Source organism: Leopardus geoffroyi, chromosome D2 (genome assembly GCF_018350155.1).
Source record: "Leopardus geoffroyi isolate Oge1 chromosome D2, O.geoffroyi_Oge1_pat1.0, whole genome shotgun sequence".
Classification (NCBI taxonomy): Eukaryota; Metazoa; Chordata; class Mammalia; order Carnivora; family Felidae; genus Leopardus; species Leopardus geoffroyi.
In genome coordinates, this window is record NC_059334.1 from 17,377,144 (window position 1) to 17,400,591 (window position 23,448).

The 23,448-nt window shown below is 50.8% G+C and overlaps 1 protein-coding gene across 1 annotated transcript; it reads left to right on the forward strand.

The window, feature by feature from the left end:
• The first annotated feature begins 2,091 nt into the window (after positions 1-2,091).
• Positions 2,092-23,306, forward strand: FAM89A (family with sequence similarity 89 member A). The gene is made up of 2 exons (XM_045437392.1): positions 2,092-2,437; positions 22,180-23,306. The coding sequence occupies exons 1-2, from the start codon at positions 2,153-2,155 to the stop codon at positions 22,441-22,443; spliced, it is 549 nt and encodes a 182-aa protein (XP_045293348.1). The 5' UTR covers positions 2,092-2,152; the 3' UTR covers positions 22,444-23,306.
• The last annotated feature ends 142 nt before the right edge of the window (positions 23,307-23,448 follow it).

Genomic DNA, 23,448 nt, shown 5'->3' on the forward strand with positions numbered 1-23,448 from the left:
AAAGAGCTTTTCATATGCCAAAGACTCACAGAATACCGGTGGCCTAGCTATTGTCAAGCTAAGGTTGTTTTCCCCTCTAGCAAAGCCTTATTAACATTAAGACGGTGGGGAGAAATGTTAAGCTCTGTATTTGCCTCAAGTATTTGTCAGTGGGCTGCAGGTTGCAAGGAAATTGGATTTTACCTGTTTTTTTCTTCTTGCCTTTGTTCCCAATATCACTATGGAAGGGAAGGGGATGTTGGGGCTCCAGGAAACTGAGTCTGGAGGCTTCTGGAGATTAGGCTATTGATAAGATTGCCTTTTTCTCTTAATTTACTAAGATATTTGGAAACTGATAGAGACTCACATCCTGTATGACTGTGATCTCTATCAGTTAACCATTTGTTTTCTTTCCTTTCCTTTGTCCTCGGGCAGCCAGAAGTGCCTGAGGAGTGCCTGAGGAATACAACTTACCCCTCTGCTAGGCCCTGTAGGACAGACAGCAATGCGACACATGAAATTAAAGGAATTCATGCCAGGGTGTGACCCAAGATCAAAACGTTTCCCACCCTCTCCTCTCCCTTAGTCCCCTCACACCAGCAATTTGTAAGTTTCCCAAAGAGGCCCTCTGTTTAAACAGGCTAATGAATGAATACCTGAAATCCGGAAATGTGACTAGGTAATTAGTGGAAGGTGAGGCACAGTGAGGAGATGGAAAATTCTGGGCAGTGGGTGGGGTGGGAAGCCTTCCTGATGCTCTCAAATCACACTGCCTGCCCTGAGGCTTCTTAGGGTCAATATCAACCTGTGGCAAGGGTCCAGCAGAGCACATCTGCCAATGTTAAACACACTGATCATGGGGCGCACTCTACAGGGTGGTAGATTAAAGGGGAAAAGACCCCCCAAAATGCAGGCCTCTTTTACGTTGGGTGTCTGAAGCACTCAGAACACTTTATAATTATGATCCTATTGGGTATTTAGAACAATTAAATATCTTTGATAATTAAAATCAATACTCAGCGGGCATTAAATTTATCCACTCTATATGCACTGCATTGGCTTTTAGTCCGTGGAGGGGCTGTTGTCTGCTAATCGGTCCTTACTTCCTTACCTTTCTATCTCTAATCTGGTTATAACTGTCATTTTTATTCTGCCTAGAAAGGATACAGCTTGTTTCTCTCTCCCTTTTCTCTCCCAGAGGTGTGAGTCGTGTTTCTTTTCGCCTCAGAGCTGACAGATAGTTTCTGAGATTTAAGTTTTCCCTACTTTTGTCAACATTTCCATCGAGAATTACGCTTGTGTTCACGGCCAGGCTGAAAGGCGTGTTTGTTTGCGGTTTGAAGTTCCAAAAGTGGACCTAGAGCTCTTCTTGGCTGCTGTCTGTAGGGCTGGACATTGTCACTGACTGAGGCCAGCGTGCCCTGGAGGGAATAAGCGACTCGCTCAGGTCTGGGTGTCCCAACCCTCCAGGCAGCGAGCTGGACTTAAAAGGAGGTCCCGATTCAGGCCTGGGGGAGGGGCAGGGGTCCTGTGGCCAGAGCCCCGCCTCCCCCGCCTCATTTGGCCGGGACTCCGTCTGTAGGGCCCTGGCCTCTGGGGACGAAGACCGCGGGCGGGGGGGTCCTCCAGCACTGCCTGACCTTCTCTCCGAGCGGGAGCCTTTGCCCCCCACCCCCTCACGAGCTGTCCGTCGGGTTGCATCTGACGTGGGGGCTCCCTCGGTAATTACAAGCAGCTTTGGCGGCCAGTGGGAAGGCCACCTCGCCAATGGAGCCGTCCCCCAGGATTGTGGGCAGGTGAGGGGGGACTCCAGGGAGGGGCCTGAGGTGAGGCGGGGCGCGGGGCGGTGCTCGGGAGTGGGGGCGGGGTGAGAAGTAAGGGGGCAAAGTTGGAAGTGAGCAGGGACGCGGGGGCGGACACAGGAGTAGGGGGCCTGGGGGCAAATGGGCGGAGCTGGGGGGGGTGAGCCGGGCCGGGGCGGGGGCCGCCAGGGGGGTCCCGGCGTGAGGCGGGGAGGCGGGGCGGGGGCGGGGGCGGGGGCGGAGACCGGGAGGCGGGAGGGGAAGTGGGTGGGGCGCCACCGGGAAGGGGGCGGACCCGAGGAGGCTTGGGGCCCGGGCGGCGGCGGCGGCGGCGGCTGCGGGGGGACAGGCGCGTGGCCGGGTCCGGCGCGATGAGCGGGGCCGGAGCCGCTCCGGGGGCGGCGGACGCAGTCCGGGGGCTGCGGGTGGACGGACTGCCCCCGCTGCCCAAGAGCCTGAGCGGGCTGCTGCACTCGGCGTCGGGCGGCGGCGCGTCGGGGGGCTGGCGACACCTGGAGCGTCTGTACGCGCAGAAGTCGCGCATCCAGGACGAGCTGAGCCGCGGGGGCGCGGGCGGCGGCGGGGCCCGGGCCGCGGGGCTGCCCGCCAAGCCTCCCAACCTGGACGCCGCGTTGGCCCTGCTCCGCAAGGAGATGGTAAGGGGGGCTCCGCGGGTCGGGGCGAGGGGGGGGGGTTCCCCGTCCGGGCTCGCCGTCCCGGGAAAGTTCGCCGGGACCCGCGCTCTGCTCCGGAAGTCCGCGCGCCCACCCGCCCCTTTCTGGCTCTTTTGCTCCTGGAGCCGGCGCCGAGTGAGGGATCCTGTCCTCTCTGCCCACGGTGCAACCCTCACCCGGGGAGGGTCCCCACTCAAAACGCAGTTTTCGGAGCCCGGGCGCCCCAGGTCCGGCCCCAGCTGGCTCGGAAACGGGAGGCGCGTTGTGGGGTTCGCTCGTGGCCTCTGGGCGGACGCGGCGCGCCGCGGTCACTCCTCTCCCGAGTGAAACAGACCTCCGGGGTCAGGGAAGGGCTTTCACTTCGGCTGCGGGGTGAAGGGCTGTGTGCGACTGTGTTTTGCTGCCTGGGAGAGGACAGTTTTTTCCGCGCGAGTGTAGACAGCAGATTGGAACAGCCCTCGCCCCCCTCCCCCGCGCCCCAGGCGGCGCGTGCAGAATCCGATTACTTCGGGATGGCTCCAGCCTCGGTTGGCTCCAGCCTCAGATGGCTGTGAAGGCGAGCGCTCGGCCCATCCCCTCTCAGCGTGGTGGAACCGAATCCCCCAACCCGCTTCCCCGTCTGGGTGAAGCCCGTGTGGGTTCTTCGGGTCGTGTCTGGGCGCCAGACAATGGGGCTTAGCTTTTTTCAGTCCTTTGGAAGTACATTTGGTGATGTGGACCGGGACACAGGATTTCAGGTGACGCCAAAACAGGACAAGGGCTGGGATTTAGGTGACCTCGAGCCTTTCTCCAGCTTTCTTCAACAGGCTTAGGCTAGGCCAGCGGAGAACAAACTTCCCTCCTTTCTAACTTCCCGCTGGGCCCTGATCACCTACCCCTGGCCACCGGGCTTTCATCTTGGAATCGGCCCCTTCCTTTCACTTAGTGCAGGTTCTTATCCTCTTAAGTACAGGTAGAAACTTTATTAAGGAAATCTAATACATGAAAGCTGCTCTTTTCCTAAGACTCAATTTGCCAAAAAACTTATCACAGAAATCCTTTGTAGATGCATCTAGTACGTTAAGATACTGTTTAGAAACAACTTATGCCTTTCTTTTTTTCTTTCTTCTTTTTTTTTTCAGGAGCATATCCATTCTGAAAAGTGAGACTTAATTAAATCTGGAAAAGCAGCCTTGTTTTTTAATCAATTAGATATTGTCTTCCCACTCTGGCTGGCACTGAAATTATGATTTCCAGTTCTCTCTGAATAGATTTTCTAAGCTTCTTACAGAATGACTCAAATTCCAAGACAACCGTTTTTGATTTATTAATAAACATTAATTGAAACCAGCATTGCACAGCTAGTGAGCTGCATTTTAAGTAGATAAATCTACACCTAGGATGTTTACAGTCGGGATTTAGATGTGGCACAAATACGGGGGTGAAATGGGAGTACTCATCCCGGGTTAAGTTCGACACTGGAACAGACAGGAAAACCTCAGGGCCACTCCTTTTCTGAAGCTCTGGTTCATAAACACACTCTAGTGGCTTGGGAGTCGATGTGCTATTCCCAGAAGTATTTTTCCAGGTCCCTCCTGGTGCAGCTGGAGAACAGCCACAACCTTATAATTATGCCTTGGACCAGAGCTCTAAGTATTTGAAATGCAAGGAAAAATAAACTGCTATCTTTGGTCAGTCTGATATTTAGCTGAGATAAAGGTAAGATATGGCTACAGGCCTTGACAAGTTCTTTCACAGAATGCCCCAAGGTCTTTAAAAGTACTCTAGGTGTTTGGGCTTTTTTTTTTTTTTTTTTTTTTTTTTTAATGTTTATTTTTGAGAGAGAGAGAGAGAGACAGTGTGAGCGGGGAAGGGGCAGAGTGAAAGGGAGACACAGAATCCGAAGCAGGCTTCAGGCTCCCAGCTGTCAGCACAGAGCCCGACGCGGGGCTCGAACCCACGAGCTGTGAGATCATGACCTGAGCTGAAGGCCGAAGCTTAACCAGCTGAGCCACCCAGGCGCCCCTCTGGGTGTTTGGGCTTTAAGAGATTTACTAGCCTGGGGCAGTGGGGTCCAAGTAGTAACTTAAACGGAGTTCATTCCTGAATTATCTGGAATAATTTGTGTTGATCTATTTCATTGGAAGGCCCCGAGGTCAAATCTGTGTCGAGGGATGTACTAGAAGTCCTGGCAGAATGTGATTAATCCCTTTTTGAAAAAGTCCTGTGCAGTCACAGATTCATGTGATTAATCCTTTTTTTTTTTTTTTGAAAGTCCTGTGCAAGCCAGCGGTGGTGGTGTCGCAAGGCCTCTCTGATAATCAACAAGGGAATAGCCCAGATTGTACTTTAAAGAGGGAGCGGGCAATGGGGAGGGCCCAAGTACTGGGCCCACGCTACTGGGCCTCAAGTAGCGTGGGAAGGGTTGAAGTGGAAGACTGGCACAGAATCGGACTTTGAGGAATTAATTTGACAGCAGGGTGCAGAGGAAGCAGGAAGTGGGGGGTGCTAGAGGTGTGCTTGGAGAAGGGGAGAGCCTCCAGCGGGGTGGAGGCCAGTGACCGGGAAACAAGAAGCAAATGAGAGACACTTCTCTGAAGCAGAAAATGCAGGAGTTGCCAGTTAACTATTAGAGTCTGGGAGGAGACGTTAAGCTTTTTTATGGAAAGTGCAGCTAAGCAAAACAATGAAAAGTTCCTCATAGACCTAGCACCCGGAGATAATCACTGTTAATAGTTTGGGATATTTCCTGTGTAGGCACAATGTAAATGCTTTCTGTACGTCAGAACTTCTCCATGAGATGGATACTCAAATTCTTTCTTCCTTCCTTCTTCCCTCCCTCTTTTTTCTCTCTCCCTTTCTTTTCTTTTATTTTTCCTTCCTCCTTCCTCCCTTCCTTCCTTCCTCCCTCCCTCCCTCCTCCCTTCCTTCCTCTATCCCTCCTTCCTTCCTTGCTACTTCCTTCCTTCCTTCCTTCCTTCCTCCCTCCCTCCCTCCCTCCTTCCTTCTTTCCTTCTTCCTTCCTTCCTTCCTTCCTTCCTTCCTTCCTCCCTCCCTCCTTCCTTCCTTCTTTCCTTCCTCCTTCCTTCCTAACTTCCTTCTTCCTTCCTTCCTTCCTTCCTTCCTCCCTCCCTCCTTCCTTCCTTCTTTCCTTCTTCCTTCCTTCCTTCCTTCCTCCCTCCCTCCTTCCTTCCTTCTTTCCTTCCTCCTTCCTTCCTAACTTCCTTCTTCCTTCCTTCCTTCCTTCCTTCCTTCCTTCCTTCCTCCTTCCTTCCTCCTTCCTTCCTTCCTCCTTCCTTCCTTCCTTCCTCCCTCCCTCCCTTCCTCCCTCCCTCCCTCCTTCCTTCCTTCTTTCGTCCGTCCTTCCTTCCTTCCTTCCTTCCTTCCTTCCTTCCTTCCTCCTTCCTTCCTTCTTCCTTCCTTCCTTCTTCCTTCCTTCCTTCCTTCCTCCTTCCTTCCTCCTTCCTTCCTTTCTTCCTTCCTTCCTTCCTTCCTTCCTTCCTCCTTCCTTCCTTCCTTCCTTCCTTCCTTCCTTCCTCCTTCCTTCCTTCTTCCTTCCTTCCTTCCTTCCTCCTTCCTTCCTCCTTCCTTCCTTCCTCCTTCCTTCCTTCCTTCCTCCCTCCCTCCCTCCCTCCCTCCCCCCCTTCCTCCCTCCCTCCCTCCCTCCTTCCTTCCTTCTTTCCTTCTTCCTTCCTTCCTTCCTTCCTCCTTCCTTCCTTCCTTCCTTCCTTCCTTCCATCCTCCTTCCTTCCTTCCTTCCTCCTTCCTTCCTTCTTCCTTCCTTCCTTCCTTCCTTCCTTCCTTCTTCCTTCCTTCCTTCCTTCCTCCTTCCTCCTTCCTTCCTTCCTTCCTTCCTTCCTTCCTCCTTCCTCCTTCCTTCCTCCTTCCTTCCTTCCTTCCTTCCTCCTTCCTCCCTTCCTCCTTCCTTCCTTCCTTCCTTCCTTCCTCCTTCCTTCCTTCCTTCTTCCTTCCTTCCTTCCTTCCTTCCTTCCTTCCTTCCTCCTTCCTTCCTCCCTCCCTCCTTCCTTCCTTCTTTCCTTCTTCCTTCCTTCCTTCCTTCCTTCCTTCCTTCCTTCCTCCCTCCCTCCCTCCCTCTTTCCTCCCTCCCTCCCTTCCTGTATGCTTGACACACAATGTTAACATTAGTTTCAGGTGTACCACACAGTGACTCAAGTCTCTGTGTTCTGGCATGCTCACTACAAGCGTGGCTACTATCTGTCACGACACAATGCTATCACGATGCCACTGACTATATTCTCTATGCTGTGCCTTTCATCCCTGTGGCTCATCTCATTCCAGAACTGGAAACCTGTACCTCCTGGACCTTCACCCATTTTGCCCATCCCCCCCACTCTGTCCCCTCTGGCAACCATTGGTCTGTTCTCTGTATTCTTGGGTCTGTTTCTGCTTTTGGTTAGTTTGTGCATGTTTTGCCTTTTAGATTCCACATGTAAGTGCAATCATATGGTATTTGTCGTTCTGTGTCTGACTTACTTCACTTCGCATAATCCTCTGTAAGGTCCATCCTATTTCCATGTATTTTAAAAAATCACTCAGAATTTAATTCCCCTAAGATCACAGATCCAACCAGATGTGTCCCAAAGCTTTGTTTTAACCCTTGCATTGTACTGCTCGCATGCACAGGCACTCCCACTGACACAAATACACACGGATCGCATTATACATTCTTAGTTGCATTTTCGGGGGCACATCTTGCAAAGGTTTTCCTAGTCAACACATGTTACAATGTCTTCAGTAACTGCAGAGTCTGCCATGGTGCAGGAGAGCAATAACCTTGCTAATCCATCATTGGGAAGGTGGGGTTCATTGCAGCAACGGGGGAGTCAGGAGGGGTGGCTCCTTTAGGAGGAAAGGTGGTTTGTCATTACATCAGTGGAGGAGTATGTTACACATTTAAAAATGAGGAGCTGGAGGCTGGAAAAGAGGCTTGGACCTGGTGATAAGACAGTGAGGGGTGGGGGGGATGGGTCCGGGGCAGTCTGGGCTCTGAGGGCAGGGGAGCTGTGTGGACTTGGTGGTTCCCTGCTCCGCATGGTGCCCGCTGTACCGCCTGAGTTAGCACTTCCTGTTCTAGGAACCCTCCTCGGTGAAGTTTTGTCCTGCTGCTGTGGTCCCCGCCCTGCCTCGGGGCGGGTGGGGGAGTGGGGCCATTTGGGAAGCGGGGAGGGTCACACAGATAATACTGCGCTCTATAGCTTACCTGCTCTATAGACTGGAAAAAGTCCTTTAAGACAAGAAGCTGAGTTAGTGTTTTTTTTTTTTTTTTTTTAAACATCAGAGGATCTTTTAAAATCACATTCAACAGATGTTCGTTGGGTGCATGTTAGGTGTAAAATGCTATGGAGATCCAAGGAAACTCTCTAGCCATTTCAGGCGCGTTATACCATCTGGGAGATGTGGTCATCTTTACGCAATAGGAGTGCTGCCGCGTAGATCACCTCTCAGTTTTCATGCCTGAGCTCTCCGTGTGAGTGATAGTTACTCAGTCTGAACCAGCTCTTGCTGAAGAAAACTCTCGAAGGGCTGGATATATACAGAGACAGACTGGAACCAGGGCCGATGGGGCATCCGGGAAGCCCACCGTATTCTCCTCCCCCCCCCCCCCCGCATCATTTTATTTTTTTCCCACATTTTGGACCGTGGCTATTAACAGGGTCCACACTCAGTTTCGGCCATGCTTCTTAGTTCCAGTTGGTAAATACTGTGTGGAAGGACGCCAGCAGGCCCAGCTTGGGTGGTCTGGCCAGCGTGGGCCAGCCAGTAGTGACCGAGGACAGGATCGCATTTTACTAAGATAGTGTGACCATGTGGATGGGGTAGGGGTGGGGTGGGGGTGCTGGAGTTCCCCCCCAAAGAAAGGCCAGTTAGCAGAAATAGAGCAGGGGGCTGCTGGACAAACTATGTATCCCAGACCTCTTTCTACATAAAAATACTTTGCCCTGAAGGGCCCCCCCAGTTTAATAGACTCTTACCTGCTAAGCGGATAAAGCCATATTTACTCACTGGATCTGGGTTGGCTCTTCAAATCCTTGCGTGTGGCTACAGGACACCCTGGACTCTCAGTGTCAGCCGGGACCCCCGACACACACTTCCCTTGATGTTTGTACACCGACCACCCATCCAGCGGCTCCGTGACATTAGCTCATCAAGTTTGAACACCCCAGAGAGTCACACGAAAGCATGGACAGCAGATTCTCAGATATGGAGGGCAGGACATCTTGGAGGGGCTGCCGTCCTAGGGATTCTTGGGGTCCACCTCTTACACCATCAGGGGCAGGTTCTAGCAGCTTTGACTTGGAACCTCTTTTTTTTTTTCATGTTTCCTCCCCCCCCCCCCCCCAAAAAAAAACTGTCAAATAGCTATTTTGGTCACCAACCTGGGCGTGAGTGGGAAGTCATCCACACAGAACCTTTGAGTGCCTGGGCTGTGGTGGTTTAGGCGAAGAATTTAATCTGATTCAATAAAGCTAGATTTCTGAGACCAGCAATGCTTCTCTTCCCTGCGTTTTAGTTGAGAGAACAAGTACATGTCCAATGAGTTTGTTCAGTGAACTGTATTCCAGGAGACGTGCGTTAGGTTGGATAGCCCGCATTCCCGTGGATTTCAGCTCTTATCCTGCACGTGAAGCCGGTGTGTTAGGGGATTTTAGTCTTTAAAAGGGTTTATGGTAAAGGTCCAGTCCCAAGTCAGGCCTGTGAAATGCCATCTGGAATAACAGCATTAGCCTCCGGTTATGCATTAGCATTCTTGATTGATGTTGATCACAGGAGAGCGGCATGTCTGGTGACCTTTAATACCGCCTTTGTGTGTTGTGTTCCCCGAAAAATGGACCACCAGCCCCAGAATCCTCCGGGCTGCTTCCTAAAATGCTAATTCCCGGGCCTCTTCCTATACCAGCAGTATCAGACTAGGAGAAGACAGAATCTGCATTTTGAACAAGCTGTGTAAGAATTGGGTAGCTCCTGGGGCACCTGGGCGGTGCAGTCAGTTACATCCTACCCGTGATTTCGGCTCAGGTCATGATCTCACGGTTGGTGGGATCGAGCCCTGAGTCAGGCTCCGTGCTGACAGCGTGGAGCCTGCTTGGGATTCTCTCTCTTTCTCTCCCTCTCCCTCTCTCTCTGCCCCTCCCCTGCTCCCGTGCTCTCTCTCTCTCTCAAAATAAATAAACTTAAAAAAATATATTAAAAAAAAGAAAGATTTGGGAAGCTCCTGAACCAGGCATCAAGAGCTCCAATTCTGTTATTAGATTATGTGGTATAATTGAAGCAAGCATTTTGCTATTTTCAGCTAGAGATCCCTTATGGGGAAAATGAGAATTAAATGCCATATAGGCTCCCTTTGGCTATAACAATATAATTCTTTCCCCCTCCTGCCTATATGGGTCTTGATGGTGCCTGCAGAAGTTTACTCTGTCATAAAATAGTGTAGGCACCAGTGCAGGACCTGCCTATTGCCATGTGCTTGGTGTCCCTGAGGACACCACGTGGTGTCTGTAAATTCTACAAAGAAAAGGAAGAGCAGCACAAGGTTGTTGTTCTTGGACCGTGTTCATCAAAAATTAAGCCGTCTAGGGGCGCCTGGGCGGCTCAGTCGGCTAAACGTTGGACTTCAGCTCAGGTCATGATCTCGCAGTTGTGAGTTCGAGCCCTGCGTCGGGCTCTGTGCTGACAGCTCGCGGAGCCTGGAGCCTGCTTCCGATTCTGTGTCTCCCTCTCGCTCTCTGCCTCTCCCCGCCCCAACCCCGCCACGCACGCGCTCTCTCTCTCTCTCTCTCTCTCTCAAAAAATGAATAAACATTAAAAAAATTTTTTTTTTTTAAATTAGGCTGTTTAGGCTGTAATTACTCTGTATAGTACTTGTCCCCACCCCAGGATCCACCCAATAAAAGCACAACTAGAAAGGTGTATATGTATCATAGTTTGTGGGGTGGGGGCAGGTGCAGCAGGGGCGGGCTGTGGGCTCACTGGTCTGGTTTCATTCGCTTTTGAGGTGATCTCTAAGTGAGGTTACACTTCTGGTCCCAAGATGTGACAGTATAGAGATTGAAAGATATTTTTTTCATACCACTTTAACTTTTATGTATTACCCGCCCCCCCCCCCCCCACCGTAGAGATCAGAAATGGATATCTTGCCGGGAGCACAGCCCTTCTGCTTTTCCCCCACTTCCGGTTAAAGGCATTCTGGGAATGCGAAAGTGCCCCAGCTGTTGGCACTTTGGGCACCTGGTCACATGCAGAGGGCCTCGAGCCAGCAAGTGCTGGAGCATTTCTGTGTCGCTCTGGGCCAGCGTGTCTGTAGATCTTGGAGGCTGCATGGCCAAGGAGGTTCAGGGAGGGCTCAAAGAGAGGACATTGGCCCTTGTGCATGCACTTCCCGCCCACCAAGCAGCATTTGGAGGCTTTGCGGCCTTGCTCCTGGAATGCCCACCTGAACTCCACGGAGACTTCAGACCTCGGCTTGAAAAGCTACATTTTTCACGATCCCGTGTATGAAGCCCTACAGGCGGACCACAGACTGCGTGAACAGGAAACCAGCCGTGAGACTGGCTGGGTCAGATATTTGTCCCCCAATTACCCAGTGTCTTTCTCCAGAGCCCCGACCTTCTATTCATCTCATTCATTGCCCACGGGCTCCAGATGTTTCCAGGTGATTAGTAGGCAGGGCTCATAGAGGTTGTTCTTTTCTTTCCTGTTGCTCGTTCCCTCATAGACCCTTAACCCAGAGATGTACGTCCTCCTCCAGGAGCTTTGGAGACAGAAAAACCCTTAGGCCTCCTTATGGTTCTACTGAAATTCATTCAGGCAGGTGGCCTTTTCTGTTTTTGAGTGCTTTCAGCTCACTTCCCTGATTGGCTCTAAGAGCCATGCACTGGCCTGATTTTATACAGTCTCGTCTGCAAGGATTCTGGCAGGAAGCGCTGCCCTTGACCTGAGAAGGAGGGGTGGGGAGGGAGAGCCTCTGTCCTCTGACCAGTGCTCTCTAGGGGAGAGGCAGCCTCTGGGGGACCCCAGGCCTGTCGCAGCCTAGAGAGGCTGGACTGAGGATTACCGAAATACATTTGAAAGAGGATGTTTGGTATGTTCTTAGGTTGTTGACTGCACTTAGAATTAGAGATAAAATAGCCAAGGTCATTGCAGTTAAAGAGAAATGGCAAGGTGTTTAACAACTCTCATAACCACAGATAGGCAAAGTAAAACAATAAGGTGTCATGTTTCATCTAAAAGACCAGCAGAGGGGTGCCTGGGTGGCGCAGTCGGTTAAGCGTCCGACTTCAGCCAGGTCACGATCTCTCGGTCTGTGAGTTCGAGCCCCGCGTCAGGCTCTGGGCTGATGGCTCAGAGCCTGGAGCCTGTTTCCGATTCTTTGTCTCCCTCTCTCTCTGCCCCTCCCCCGTTCATGCTCTGTCTCTCTCTGTCCCAAAAATAAATAAACGTTGAAAAAAAAAATTTTTTTAAAAAAATAAAAGACCAGCAGAGGGACACCTGGGTGGCTCAGTTGGTTGAGCGTCCAACTCTTGATTTCGTTTCAGGTCATGATCCCAAGGTCATGGGATCGAGCCCCATGTTACCATGTTAGGTTATGCGCTGAGAGTGGAGCCTGCTTAAGAGTCTCTGTCTCCCTCTGCCCCTCTAACCTGCTTGTGCTCTCTCTCTGTCTCAAAAAAAAAAAAAAAAAAAGACTAGCAGAGATTGAAAAAAAATGATCATAGTCATGGTGAGGATTTGGAGATACAAACACCATAAAAACCGAATCTCTTTTGCTTTTTATGTCAGTTGTCTGAAAAACTCTGGCTACTGACATGAGGCTTTCTATATATTGTCCAAGAACTTGGTTTTGATTTTAGCTTCAGATTTGCTCCCCGAACTGCATCTACTCTTGCAGAGGGGGAGTTCCAGTTAATTGGATATCATTCAAGAAAATGACACCACAAACCAACCTTCAGATGCATGTTGAGTTCCAGCGTGTTGTCAGGGGCCCTTGGATCACGTTTTTTCCTCCAGTCCCACCTGATTTCAACATCAGTTCTGTCCATGTTTCACTCATTATCTTGGGCAGTGGCCTTTTTTTAGGCTTTGGATACAAACCCTTGAGGAATGGTCTCCTGTTTGCAGGCCCAGGACTGGGGAGGGATTGGAAGAAAAGCGGCCTTTTCCTTTCTCAACCCCTTCTGCAATTTCATTTTTGTAAATTTTTCTTACAGTAATAGTCACACAGTGGGTAACGGTACTTGTACTCAGATGTGTCTTGCAGTGATACAGAATAGTGATCGAAACTCACTGAAAAGCGTGTGAGAACTATATGAACCTAGATGTTCACAGTACGAAAAAGGAAGTTGCACAGACATGTGTATACGTGATATCTAGCTAAACAGCTTGCATAAACATGGTGTCTCGAGGGATACATACTAAACTGCTAAAAGTGGGTATCTTTAAAACAGTTCTTTTTTTTTTTTTTTTTAATTTTTTAACATTTTATTTATTTTTGAGAGACATAGAGACAGAGCACGAGCAGAGGAGGAGCAGGGAGAGAGAGGGAGACACAGAATCGGAAGCAGGCCCCAGGCTCTGAGCCATCAGCACACAGCCCGATGCGGGGCTTGAACTCAACGCACTGTGAGATCATGACCTGAGCTGAAGTCAGATGCTTAGCTGAATGAGCCACCCAGGCGCCCCCTAAAACTGCTCTTAAGGTGTGGGCTGGGGGACGTTCAGGGGTCCCTAGATCCTTTTCAGTGTCCATAATTTTGTGGTTGTCATATTGATAAGTGAGTGGTTTTAAAATATTACCTAAGGAGGGGGCACTTGGGTGGCTTAGTCGGTTAAGTATTGACTCCATCCCAGCAGAGGTCTTGGTCTCAGGGTCATGAGTTTAAGGCCCGGGCTGGGTGTGGAGCCTACTTTAAAAAAAAAAAAAAGAAAAAATTACCTGGGGAAATGTATCAACATTTGGAAGGTCTGCATAATTCAGTGAGTCAATTTTTCACAGTTTTCATAGCACTAATGCTTGCTGTTACAAAATCACACCTGGTTAAAAGATCCATTCAAAGTGCAAGACTGATGGTTTTAATGTAACAGTATAAAAAGTCCATTGGCATAGTTTCAAATTCCACACTGCAGCCAACTGAAGGGAAGTGTCCAAGAAGAAAACCCACTGTTTTCTAAAAGGCTATTACATATCTGTGTGAGGCCAGATTTTCTTCATTTACTTCAACCAAAGCAACGTGTCACAAAGGATCAAATGCAGAAGGAGATAAGCCCGGCATTAAAAAGATGTACAAAGTGGTGGCGTTCATAAAAACGTTATGTTGGGGCGCCTGGGGGGCTCAGTCGGTTGAGCGTCCGACTTTGGCTCAGGTCATGCCCTCGCGGTCCGTGGGTTCGAGCCCCGCATCTGGCTCTGTGCTGACAGCTCGAAGCCTGGAGCCTGCTTCGGATTCTGTGTCTCCCACTCTGTCCCTCCCCCACTCATGCTCTGTCTCTCTCTCTCTCTCTCTCTCTGTCAAAAATAAATAAGCATTAAAAAAAAGTTATGTTAACAGGTAATGGGTATATTATTTATGTTTAAATGGATCAATATGAAAACTCAGTCTCAATTCCTAATAAGATAAATGTTGACGGGTATAATACACATAAATGACAGCTCTTAGGGGCCCTCAATAGTTAGAGGTCCCAAGACCAAAACATTTGGAGACAGCTGCTTTAGAACATGGGAGGAGGGAATTATGGTTCACATAATTATGAACCATTGACGTTTTAATATGACTAGAACGTTTTATTTTTATAATGGGGAAAAAGTAAAAGAATGTGCAAAGCCATCACTTCATTGGTTCGAGGGAAGCCAGTGTGGCCTGGAAGAGGTTGCAGAATGGGCTCCGTCAGTGTGGACGCCTTTAGCTGTGAGCAGTAAACACACTGAAACCACCTTACGTGGTAGAGAGGGCGTATGGGCGAGTGGAGAGCTGCAGGAACTGTGGGTGTGGCTTAATCTGGGGGTGCAGGCACGCAGCCTGGTCTGTTTTCTGTCTCTGAATCACCCTGACTCTTCAGAGTGTAGTCCTCAGCCCGGTGAGCCTAGGGCACGCACAGGAGACGAAGGAGACCAAGTAACCCAAATGCTTTTCCACCCAGGAGAGGACAGTGCCATGTAGGGGCCACATGATGGACTGGAAGCTTGCTTAGTGAGCACAGAATTATGGGCCACCGGGGAGTTTAGAAGTCCTTCAGGAGCCGGGCGCCTGGGTGGCTCCGTCGGTTCAGCGTCCGACTTTGGCTCAGGTCATGATCTCACGGTTCGAGGGTTCGAGCCCCGCGTCGGGCTTGTGTGCTGACAGCTCAGAGCCTGGAGCCTGCTTCCTATTCTGTCTCTGTGCCCCTCCCCTACTTGCTCTCTGTCTCTCAAATATAAAAAAATAAAAAAAGTCCTTCAGGGGGATCTCAGTCCAGCCTGAGCTGCCAAGTTAATAGCCCCTTCCCCTACTGGATCAACACCAAAGAAGTCTTTCTCTTGGGTTTTCCTTTGCAAAACAGTACGCAGGTCAGCGCCCTTCGGTCACTGCGTCCCTTTTTCAAAAACCAGGTTACGATCCATCAGGTCACTGCTTTATTGCATTCCAGCCACGCAGATACCCACTGGACACCTGGATCAGACTTGGGGGCATTTCCCAGGTCTTCTGTAAAATAAATTCGTTCACAAGCCATCCGTGTGTGCTTAGTCATTCATTCCGTTTTTGAAAGGTAACTTTGAAAATGGTCTCATTTAAGTTAATACATATTCATAGTAGAAAATCCAGAAAGTTCAGCAAAGCCAAATACAAGTCACCTGTGATGTTAGCAGCTTGCTCCCTATCCCAGCTGACACGGCGACACCTCTTTGCCCAGCTTTGGTCAGCTGTGCGGGCAGCACAGGCTGGTGGTCAAAGCGCCGACCTTGGAGTCCTAAACACGGGTGCCGGTCCCTGCCCTCCTACCGTATGCCCTCAATCAAGAGCCTTCATCTTTCCGGGCCCCAATTTCCTCATCATAACAGAATCGGCACCTACCACACAGAACAAGGAGGAGATTATGTATTTGTGCACCACCGAGATTTTCTTCTCTCCGGTCAATCCCTAGAAGGGAACGGTTAGCTGGTTAAAAGTTGTGTGCTATTTTAAGGCTTTTGTTGCCGTTACCAGTCGGACCGCCGCGCAGGTTTCACAGGCATGCAGCCCTGTGTGGTGTTGCCTACATGATATGCTTTTTTGTTGTTACTAGTTTTTTTTTTAACGTTTATAATTTTTGAGAGAGCGTGAGAGCACGTGCAAGCGGGGGAGGGACAGGGAGAGAGGGAGACAGAGAATCGTAGCAGGCTCCGGGCTCTGAGTTGTCAGCACCTACCCGACGCTGGGCTCGAACCCACGAACCGTGAGAGCATGAGCCAAAGCCGGACGCTTACCTGAGCCGCCCAGGCGCCCGTTATTCCTGGGTTTTAAAATTGAGAGCATCGTGCTCGTTGAGAAAAAAATTAAGCAGTGCAGAAGGCTATAAATTCCCAGTCCCACTTTCTAGAGGTAAGTTCTGCTAACAGACCTTTTCTCTTCCGGTCAGAAGCTTGCACGTGTGTGCTTATGCATATAAAGTGAATTCCTACCGTGTACTGTTTGGTAACCTGAGCTTTTGTGCTCAGCAGCACACGTGGGTCACTGTTGTGGGTCACTGTTGTACCCAGCTGCTCACCCTTTGAAATGACTGCCTAGTTTTTATTGTATGACTTTACCCTACTTTTTAAAACCAAGTCCCTACCACTTTATGTTTCGGTGTGAATTTTCATCCAACAAACCTTTTTTTGCATCTGTCCCCGTATTTCACACCACCCCCCTCCCCGCCTATATTATAGCTCATGGTTCTTTAGTTTCACTTGGAATCTGTGCAACCCTGCCCATCTGTGAAACCCTGCCCATCTTAGGTTGAGGAATGCGGTGGGGAGATAATGGTCTGGTGTGGCAGTGGGCGGGGGGTGGGGGGGTCATTTCAGAGCCGGTCCCAGTATGATTTGCTGAACTAACCCATCCCCCGACGTTGACCTGCTTCTCCCCAGCCCCACGCACAGAGCCCGCTGCGGCTATGGAGCAAACACAAATAAAACCGATTCTTTTTGTCTCTGTTGTGTTTCCTACTTATTGCTGGATTTGGGAAGAAGTTGCTTTTGTTTATGTACTGGTGAGTCACCCCAGCTTGTAGTTTCTTAAAACTATTTTTCTTAACTACCACTTATTTCTAAAAAAAAAATACCCTAAAGTTTTTTGTGATGCTTTGTTTTCAGTCATCAAAAGCTTCCTTTTAAAAAGTTCCTTTCATCTTCCGAGTCTTGTATCCGAATGGTCACGTACCTGCTGGAATTGTGTGAAAGTTGGGAACAACACTCTGACCCGCGGCACCTTCCAAAGGTAGAAACTTAGCACCCTGAAACCCGGCTGGGAACCAGTACCCTGTCCGATGTGACGTGTATTCATGTGGCCAGTCTGTTGGGCGTCTTTGAGACCATTTCGAGGGTGATTCAGGATTGTTGGGCCCCATTGTTGGAGATGTGGGTTGCTGAGCCACCTGTGCGTTGCAGCAGGGGTGGGGGGTGGCGGGGAGCTCTGTGCAGGGGAAAAGAGAAGAACATGACCAGGAAGTTAAGCAGGAAGCCCAGACAGAGAGAGGAAGGAATGGCATTAGCAGTTTAAAGCAATGGAAGCTAGCTGATTGTTCTTAATTGTCTTGAAGGTCTAGAATAAGGGCTACAGATTACACGGTCTTAGAACATTCTGTAGTTTTCTTCAATAATCTGAAGTTTTGCAATCTGCTTTCACAAAAGAGCTGTATTTTCTGAATCCAGCCATGAATTAGATCAACTGGCCTTCAGGGACATGTGGGAACAGATCACTAAGGTGACAGGCTTCCCCTGCTTGTAGTATGGGGACAGTGGGGGGGGGGGGTTAGTGGGCTTGCTGAGGGCTTGCCCCCACCCCAGTCCTTTTTTCTGGAAGGACAGGTTCCTGTTCGTGGATGATTTAATCATGTTCTGAGACCACTCTGCAGTTGAGTTCTCTTGCATGGTCCCTCTCTCCCCTTCCATATTCTCAGACACCCATCCCTTCCCCCCGGCCTTCACGGTTGAGAGTTTGATTTCTGGAGCCGTCCTGAGTCTCTCTCCCTGATGCAGACAGTAGCTGGGTCACTGCATGTGGGCTTGTCCTACATTAGAAGAAAGCAGACCTATGTGCTTACTGGCAGCACAAGGCAGGCAGAGAAGGTGGGGGGAACTGGGGAGCACCGGTGCCTCAGCCAAGGTCCAAAGAGCGGAGGAGAAGCTGGTGTTGGGCCGGACAAGCAAAGAGGCTTTAACACAGTGGGGACAGGTCCGGGACAGTCTGGGGAAGAAGGGACCTCCGGCCAGCCGTTGCATGAGGTGCAGGTAGGAGAGCGCAGATTCAGACCAGATTATAGAACGCTGCCTAGGGATTTTCGGTTTGCCTCTAGAAAACGTAAGTTAAAGTGTTGAATCAGCCACCGCCGAGGGAGAGGCGCCCGGCCGGGAAACTGACTTGCTCGTGTAGCTACTTCCCTCCTGCCCGCCGAGTTCATTTGGAGGATGGCTGGTAACTCAGAGGAGTTTGGTCTAGTGCCTGCAGGAGGCACTGAGAAACCAGGGTGTGTGTAGGCATGTGCGTGCACGTGTGTGTGCTTAAATCCCTGTTAACTTAGTCTAAGCACTTGGCGTCTGTTCAGCAGGGTAATAGGTGTGTGCAGGACGGGGCTATATTCCTAGGCGGGTCCGACCTCCGTTTCTAGGCCAGCGTTCCACCCGATGACAGGGCAACTTGGTGCGTCATTCCAGCTGCTGCCGCCCAGAAAGGTCCAGGACATGATCCTGACTCGGGGCCTGGAAGACCTTGGACAGGGCACCTGAAGAGAAAAGCCTAGGACCACAGGTCTTTGAGTTTGGCGGAGTCAGAGGAAGTTAGAGCCTCAGAAACCCGGTTAGCGGTTGTTAGGGCTGTAGAGCCCCGTGTTCCCCTGCACCCCCCTGGGCCCACGCCCACCCTGCCCAGAAGATGAAGGCCAGGCCTGGTCCGGTACTGCTCCTTCTGGTTTTTCCTCATTCATTTCCAGGGTGGGAAACAGTTTTGGGATTGCCCAGCCCTACTGGTATTAGAGTGACTCGGTAGAAATCGCTTCAGGATTCCAGATGAATCTTCTCTATGACTTTTTTTTTTTTTTTTCCAGGCTAGTTAACATCCAGGGTTGTATTAGTTTATGACTTTTTAAAAAATGTTGGTTTAGGGGCGCCTGGGTGGCTCAGTCGGTTAAGCGTCCGACTTCAGCTCAGGTCACGATCTCATGGTCCGTGAGTTCGAGCCCCGCGTCGGGCTCTGGGCTGATGGCTCAGAGCCTGGAGCCTGCTTCCGATTCTGTGTCTCCCTCTCTCTCTGCCCCTCCCCCATTCATGCTCTGTCTCTCTCTGTCTCAAAAATAAAAAATAAACGTTAAAAAAATTTAAAAAAAAATGGTTTATTTTTGAGAGAGACGGAGTGTGAGCGGGGGAGGGGCAGAGAGAAAGAGACAGAATCCAAAGCAGGCTGCAGGCTCCAGGCTGCAAGCTGTCGGCACAGAGCCCGACGGGCTTGAACCCACAAACCATGAGATCGTGACCTGAGCTGAAGTCAGATGCCCAACTGACTGAGCCACCCAGGCGCCCCTAGTTTATGACTTTTTAAGCAAATACTACTAAGACTCTAAGAGGGTGTGGCTTTCTTTATTAGAGTTTCCATTCCTTGTATTAAATCCTAGCACGGACAATAGGTATGTGTGAACTTGCCAAGTCAGAGTCTTGCGGTTTGGTTACTGTATTCAGACCCGGACACTATGGAGGAGCCCTGGGAAAAAAGGAGCGAGTCCCTGGGGAAGGGACTAGTTGGTTAACGGACCAGGCCATCATTGCGAATAGTTGGAAGACTCGAAGCTACTGGCTGGAGAAAACAAATCGTTTTTTTCAGGTGGCAGACCGAAAATTACCTTCAAGTATTTATTTATTTATTATTATTATTTTTTTAATTATTTTTTTTTTTTTTCAGCGTTTATTTATTTTTGGGACAGAGACAGAGCATGAATGGGGGAGGGGCAGAGAGAGAGGGAGACACAGAATCGGAAACAGGCTCCAGGCTCTGAGCCATCAGCCCAGAGCCTGACGCGGGGCTCGAACTCACGGACCGCGAGATCGTGACCTGGCTGAAGTCGGACGCTTAACCGACTGCGCCACCCAGGCGCCCCTACCTTCAAGTATTTAAAAGGTGGTTAAGAGAAATGAGATTTGTGTGCGTTGCATGATTGCATGATGGTCACACCTAGCATCAGGGGACCTAGAACCTAAAGGCTGGGAGATTTTGACTTGGCATGCTGAAGAATTATGGCTGTTGGAAAATGAATGAACTGGCCTGGAAGGTCCTCCTTTGGAGGGTTTGAAGTCAGACGTTTGAGGTCCTTTCCTGTTCGAGAGTCTGCAGTGAGCACCCTGGTCCTCAAGAAGCAGGTTTGCTGGTTAATTTTCAGCTGGCTTGTGACTGCCCTGGCAGGTGACCATCTTCCACCAAAGATGGTCAGGTGGTTGCTGCTCCGTCTGCGGGATGGAGTTGGGGCAGGAGGAATATGGCTCCACACGGGCTGCCTGGTACATCCTGTTCCTGCCGTTCCTTTCCAAGATGGCATTCTGCAGGCTGGCAGAGTGGAAAGAATCATGAACAATAACAACAGTAGCAGCTGTCACCCTTTCCGGAAGTTGAACAGGATGTCCCTGGTCTCACAGCTAGGGAGTGGCAGAGCCAGCATTTGAACCCAAGCAGGCAGGCTCCAGAACCCACGCTCTGCTCCATGCTCTTCTGCCTGGCTGGCCTGAAAGTCAGTGCTCACAGGAGAATAAATACAAGGGGCCCAGGGAAGACAGATACTTGTGTCAAGAACACTGGCTTCGGCGCCAGAACTGGACGTCAAGATCGTCTGGGTAATTTTCCAAACACAAAGGTCGGGAGCCCGCTTTTCCTCATGACGGCATGTGCACAAGCTAATCAGGAACGAGAGTGTTGGTGTCCGACTCTAGGATGTGGCCCTGTGGCCTGGGCGTCTTTTGGCTTACCCACGACTTACCTAGTCAGGGTGGACTTCTGACAGTGGATGCCATCCAGCCAACTCTGCCCTCTCAGACCCTCTCTCCTGAAGTCTTCCCTGAACGTCTTGGCAAAATATGCTAAGTCAAGGTGCCTTGGTCCCATTTCTGTGGTCTACTCAGCTAGAGCAGGGAGATAGCCAGTGTTTCCTCGGCAGTTTAGCGTGGTTGAAGGGTGTGAAGAAAAATCTGGGACTTAACACCCAGTCTTAGTCATGAGATGAATGCTGCTTTCTGGACCCCAGCTTCCCTTGTGTGAAAGTCGGACCGTCTTATATGGCGGGTCTCGTCGCTGGGTAATTAGGCTGTAGACCTTGTCTTTCTCGGTTTTCTGCGTGCACATTCCCATGCCTCTTCGGTGCTTTAGCCCTTGCTGCACAGGAGACATTTGATGACTGTTTATTAAAATGGATGGGTAGCTCATTGAAGCCCTCCTGGTAGCCCCATAAGAGAAATGATTATTCCCTTTTGTCATCAGCCAAGGCTTAGAGCTGATGCATGGCTTGCAAAAGGGCCAAGAAGCAGGAGGCAGGTCTCCTAGCATCTATGTAGAGTTTCTCCCCTTACGACTCGCAGGGAGGTCTACAGCTCAGCAGCTCTGTCACCAGCGGCCCCACACCCGCTGGACCCGAGGCCGCACGGTTAACAATCACCGCAGGTGATTCTCATGCCGTGGCGTCGGATGCACTGGGCTGGGCTGCATTTCCAACTGGATTAACCCTTCTGTCTTTGGAACTGATGGAAACACTCCATTTCCCAGGCTGACTTGTGCTCTTTCCCTTGGGACAAGGCCGTGGGAAGAAGGGAACTTGAAGGTGAACAAATAGGTGACTTTCAACTGTTCCTTGATAAGCCACCAGTGGTGAAAGTGGTTCCCAGGAGAATCCGTGGAGGCCCCCAGGTCTCACTAGACTTACTCAGTCGCCTGCTCTGGGGAGTGATCCCACAACCATCTTTGGGTAAGACTGACCTTGTCCGAAGAGAGGGAGTCGGAACACTTCTCTTGGGGGTGCGGAGGCTGAGCCGGTCAGAGGGTGGGTGCTCCAGGGCGCAGTGTGTGACACTGACAGGTGAACCGCTGTCACTGGCAAGGGGACTCTTGTCCCAGAGAGTTGAGAATGATTTTGGTATCAGGGAGGGCACACGCGGGTCCCCTCTGAGTCTGATCATGAGGAAAGGACACACTTGTATCTTGGCGTCCAAAGGGAAACCAGTTGGGGCCACCAGAATGCGTAGCACTGTTCCTTCCCAGGGCACGCCCGGGTGCCAGGGTGAATTCCACAGGCTGGGGCCCGCCGCCCCGACGGTGCGATCCTGCCCTGACACACTGAGTAACGTCTGAGGTGTGGGCATCCCACAATTAAGGTTTTCTCCAAATTGGAAAATCCAAAGCATCCGAGTGATGCCCTGCGTCGTCCACGGTACGGAAAGAATGTGCTGGCACAAGCAGATTGCTGGCTGAGCGTTCGACGAAAATTAAACTCCAGTGCTGACTTCTTGTTTTTCCCTCCCCCCCCCCCCCCCCCCCGCTCCCCTCAAGGTTGGCCTCCGCCAGCTGGACATGTCCTTGCTCTGCCAACTCTACAGCCTGTACGAGTCCATTCAGGAATATAAGGGAGCGTGCCAGGCAGCCTCCAGCCCGGACTGCACCTACGGCCTGGAGAACGGCTTCTTCGAGGAGGAGGAGGACTATTTCCAGGAGCAGAACGCCCTCCACGATGGGAGGGAGCGGGGCCCTCCACGGGACCTGCCGCTGCCCGTCTCCCCGCTCTCCAGCAGCGACTGGATTCTCGAATCCATCTAGAAAGGGCTCTCCGCCGAGAGGCCACTGCTGCTACCGGACCACCAGCATTTGCCTCTCCTCTTGAAGAAAGCTCCTCTCCTCCATCGTGGGCGGTCGTCGGGCGCCAGCGGCCGGTGCCGTCAGTTTAATCTGGAGGACACACGTGGCGGGGTGTTCTGGTGGCCGGCGTTGGTGCCTGGGCGATCCAGAGGTGCCCAGCCACATCCTCGGCTCCGTGGTACTCAGGCACGCCTGCCTCCATCCTTTCCCCCGGGGGACACCTTTCGGGGTGTGTTGCGCAAGGCGACTTTTACTGGTTCGTTACTTCCTTACGGGTGGTGGGCGATTTGCACCCTCTGTGTTGTAGGAACCGCGTCCAGTTTGCAACGCAGGGAAACTAGCATTTCGCGGCTCCCCTGCCTCTATGCATTCGGCAGCCTTTCTCGTTTCTGTCTTGTGAGCGTTTAAGGCCCTGGGTTGGACTTTATTTCTCTGTAAGCTGCACTGCTAGCCGCCCAGGTGACTCAGTGGAAGCTTTTTACCAAAAAAGTAAACATTTCAGGTCCTACCCATCGACTGCATTCTCTTCACCTGTCGAAACAACTCCTATCATTCTTTGTCTATTGTATGGAGGAGGGAGGGAGCTAATACGGAGATGTGTGAACGTGGGAAGCTGGGGCAAGCTCATGTTTTGTGTCATTCACTGAAAGGCGGTGGCAACCGTTTTTGTTCTGAAAGATTCTGAACGTGAGCTAGTATATTAGCGATCCTGCCCCTTCCACTCAAAAACAACGATCACCTTAAGCCTTAATATATTTATTAAAATCCTTCATGAACCCTTTACACTTTGTAGGTTAAAAATGAGGATAAAATGCTAGACTCTCTGACTGGGGTTGTGTGTTCTTTTGGCCTGAACGCCGAATCGTCCGTTTCCAGAACTTGAATGCGTTGAATCCAGTCAACTACTGAAAGCGAATTACAGTTTGTTTTCTTGCCGTTGAGAATTTGAAAGACGCTTCGTTCCTC

Excerpts from the sequence above, each read along its gene's own strand:
- FAM89A (XM_045437392.1), top strand. The coding sequence starts at position 2,153 with ATGAGCGGGGCCGGAGCCGCTCCGGGGGCGGCGGACGCAGTCCGGGGG. Across the intron at positions 2,438-22,179 it reads CCCTGCTCCGCAAGGAGATG|GTTGGCCTCCGCCAGCTGGA; the intron begins GTAAGGGGGGCT and ends GCTCCCCTCAAG.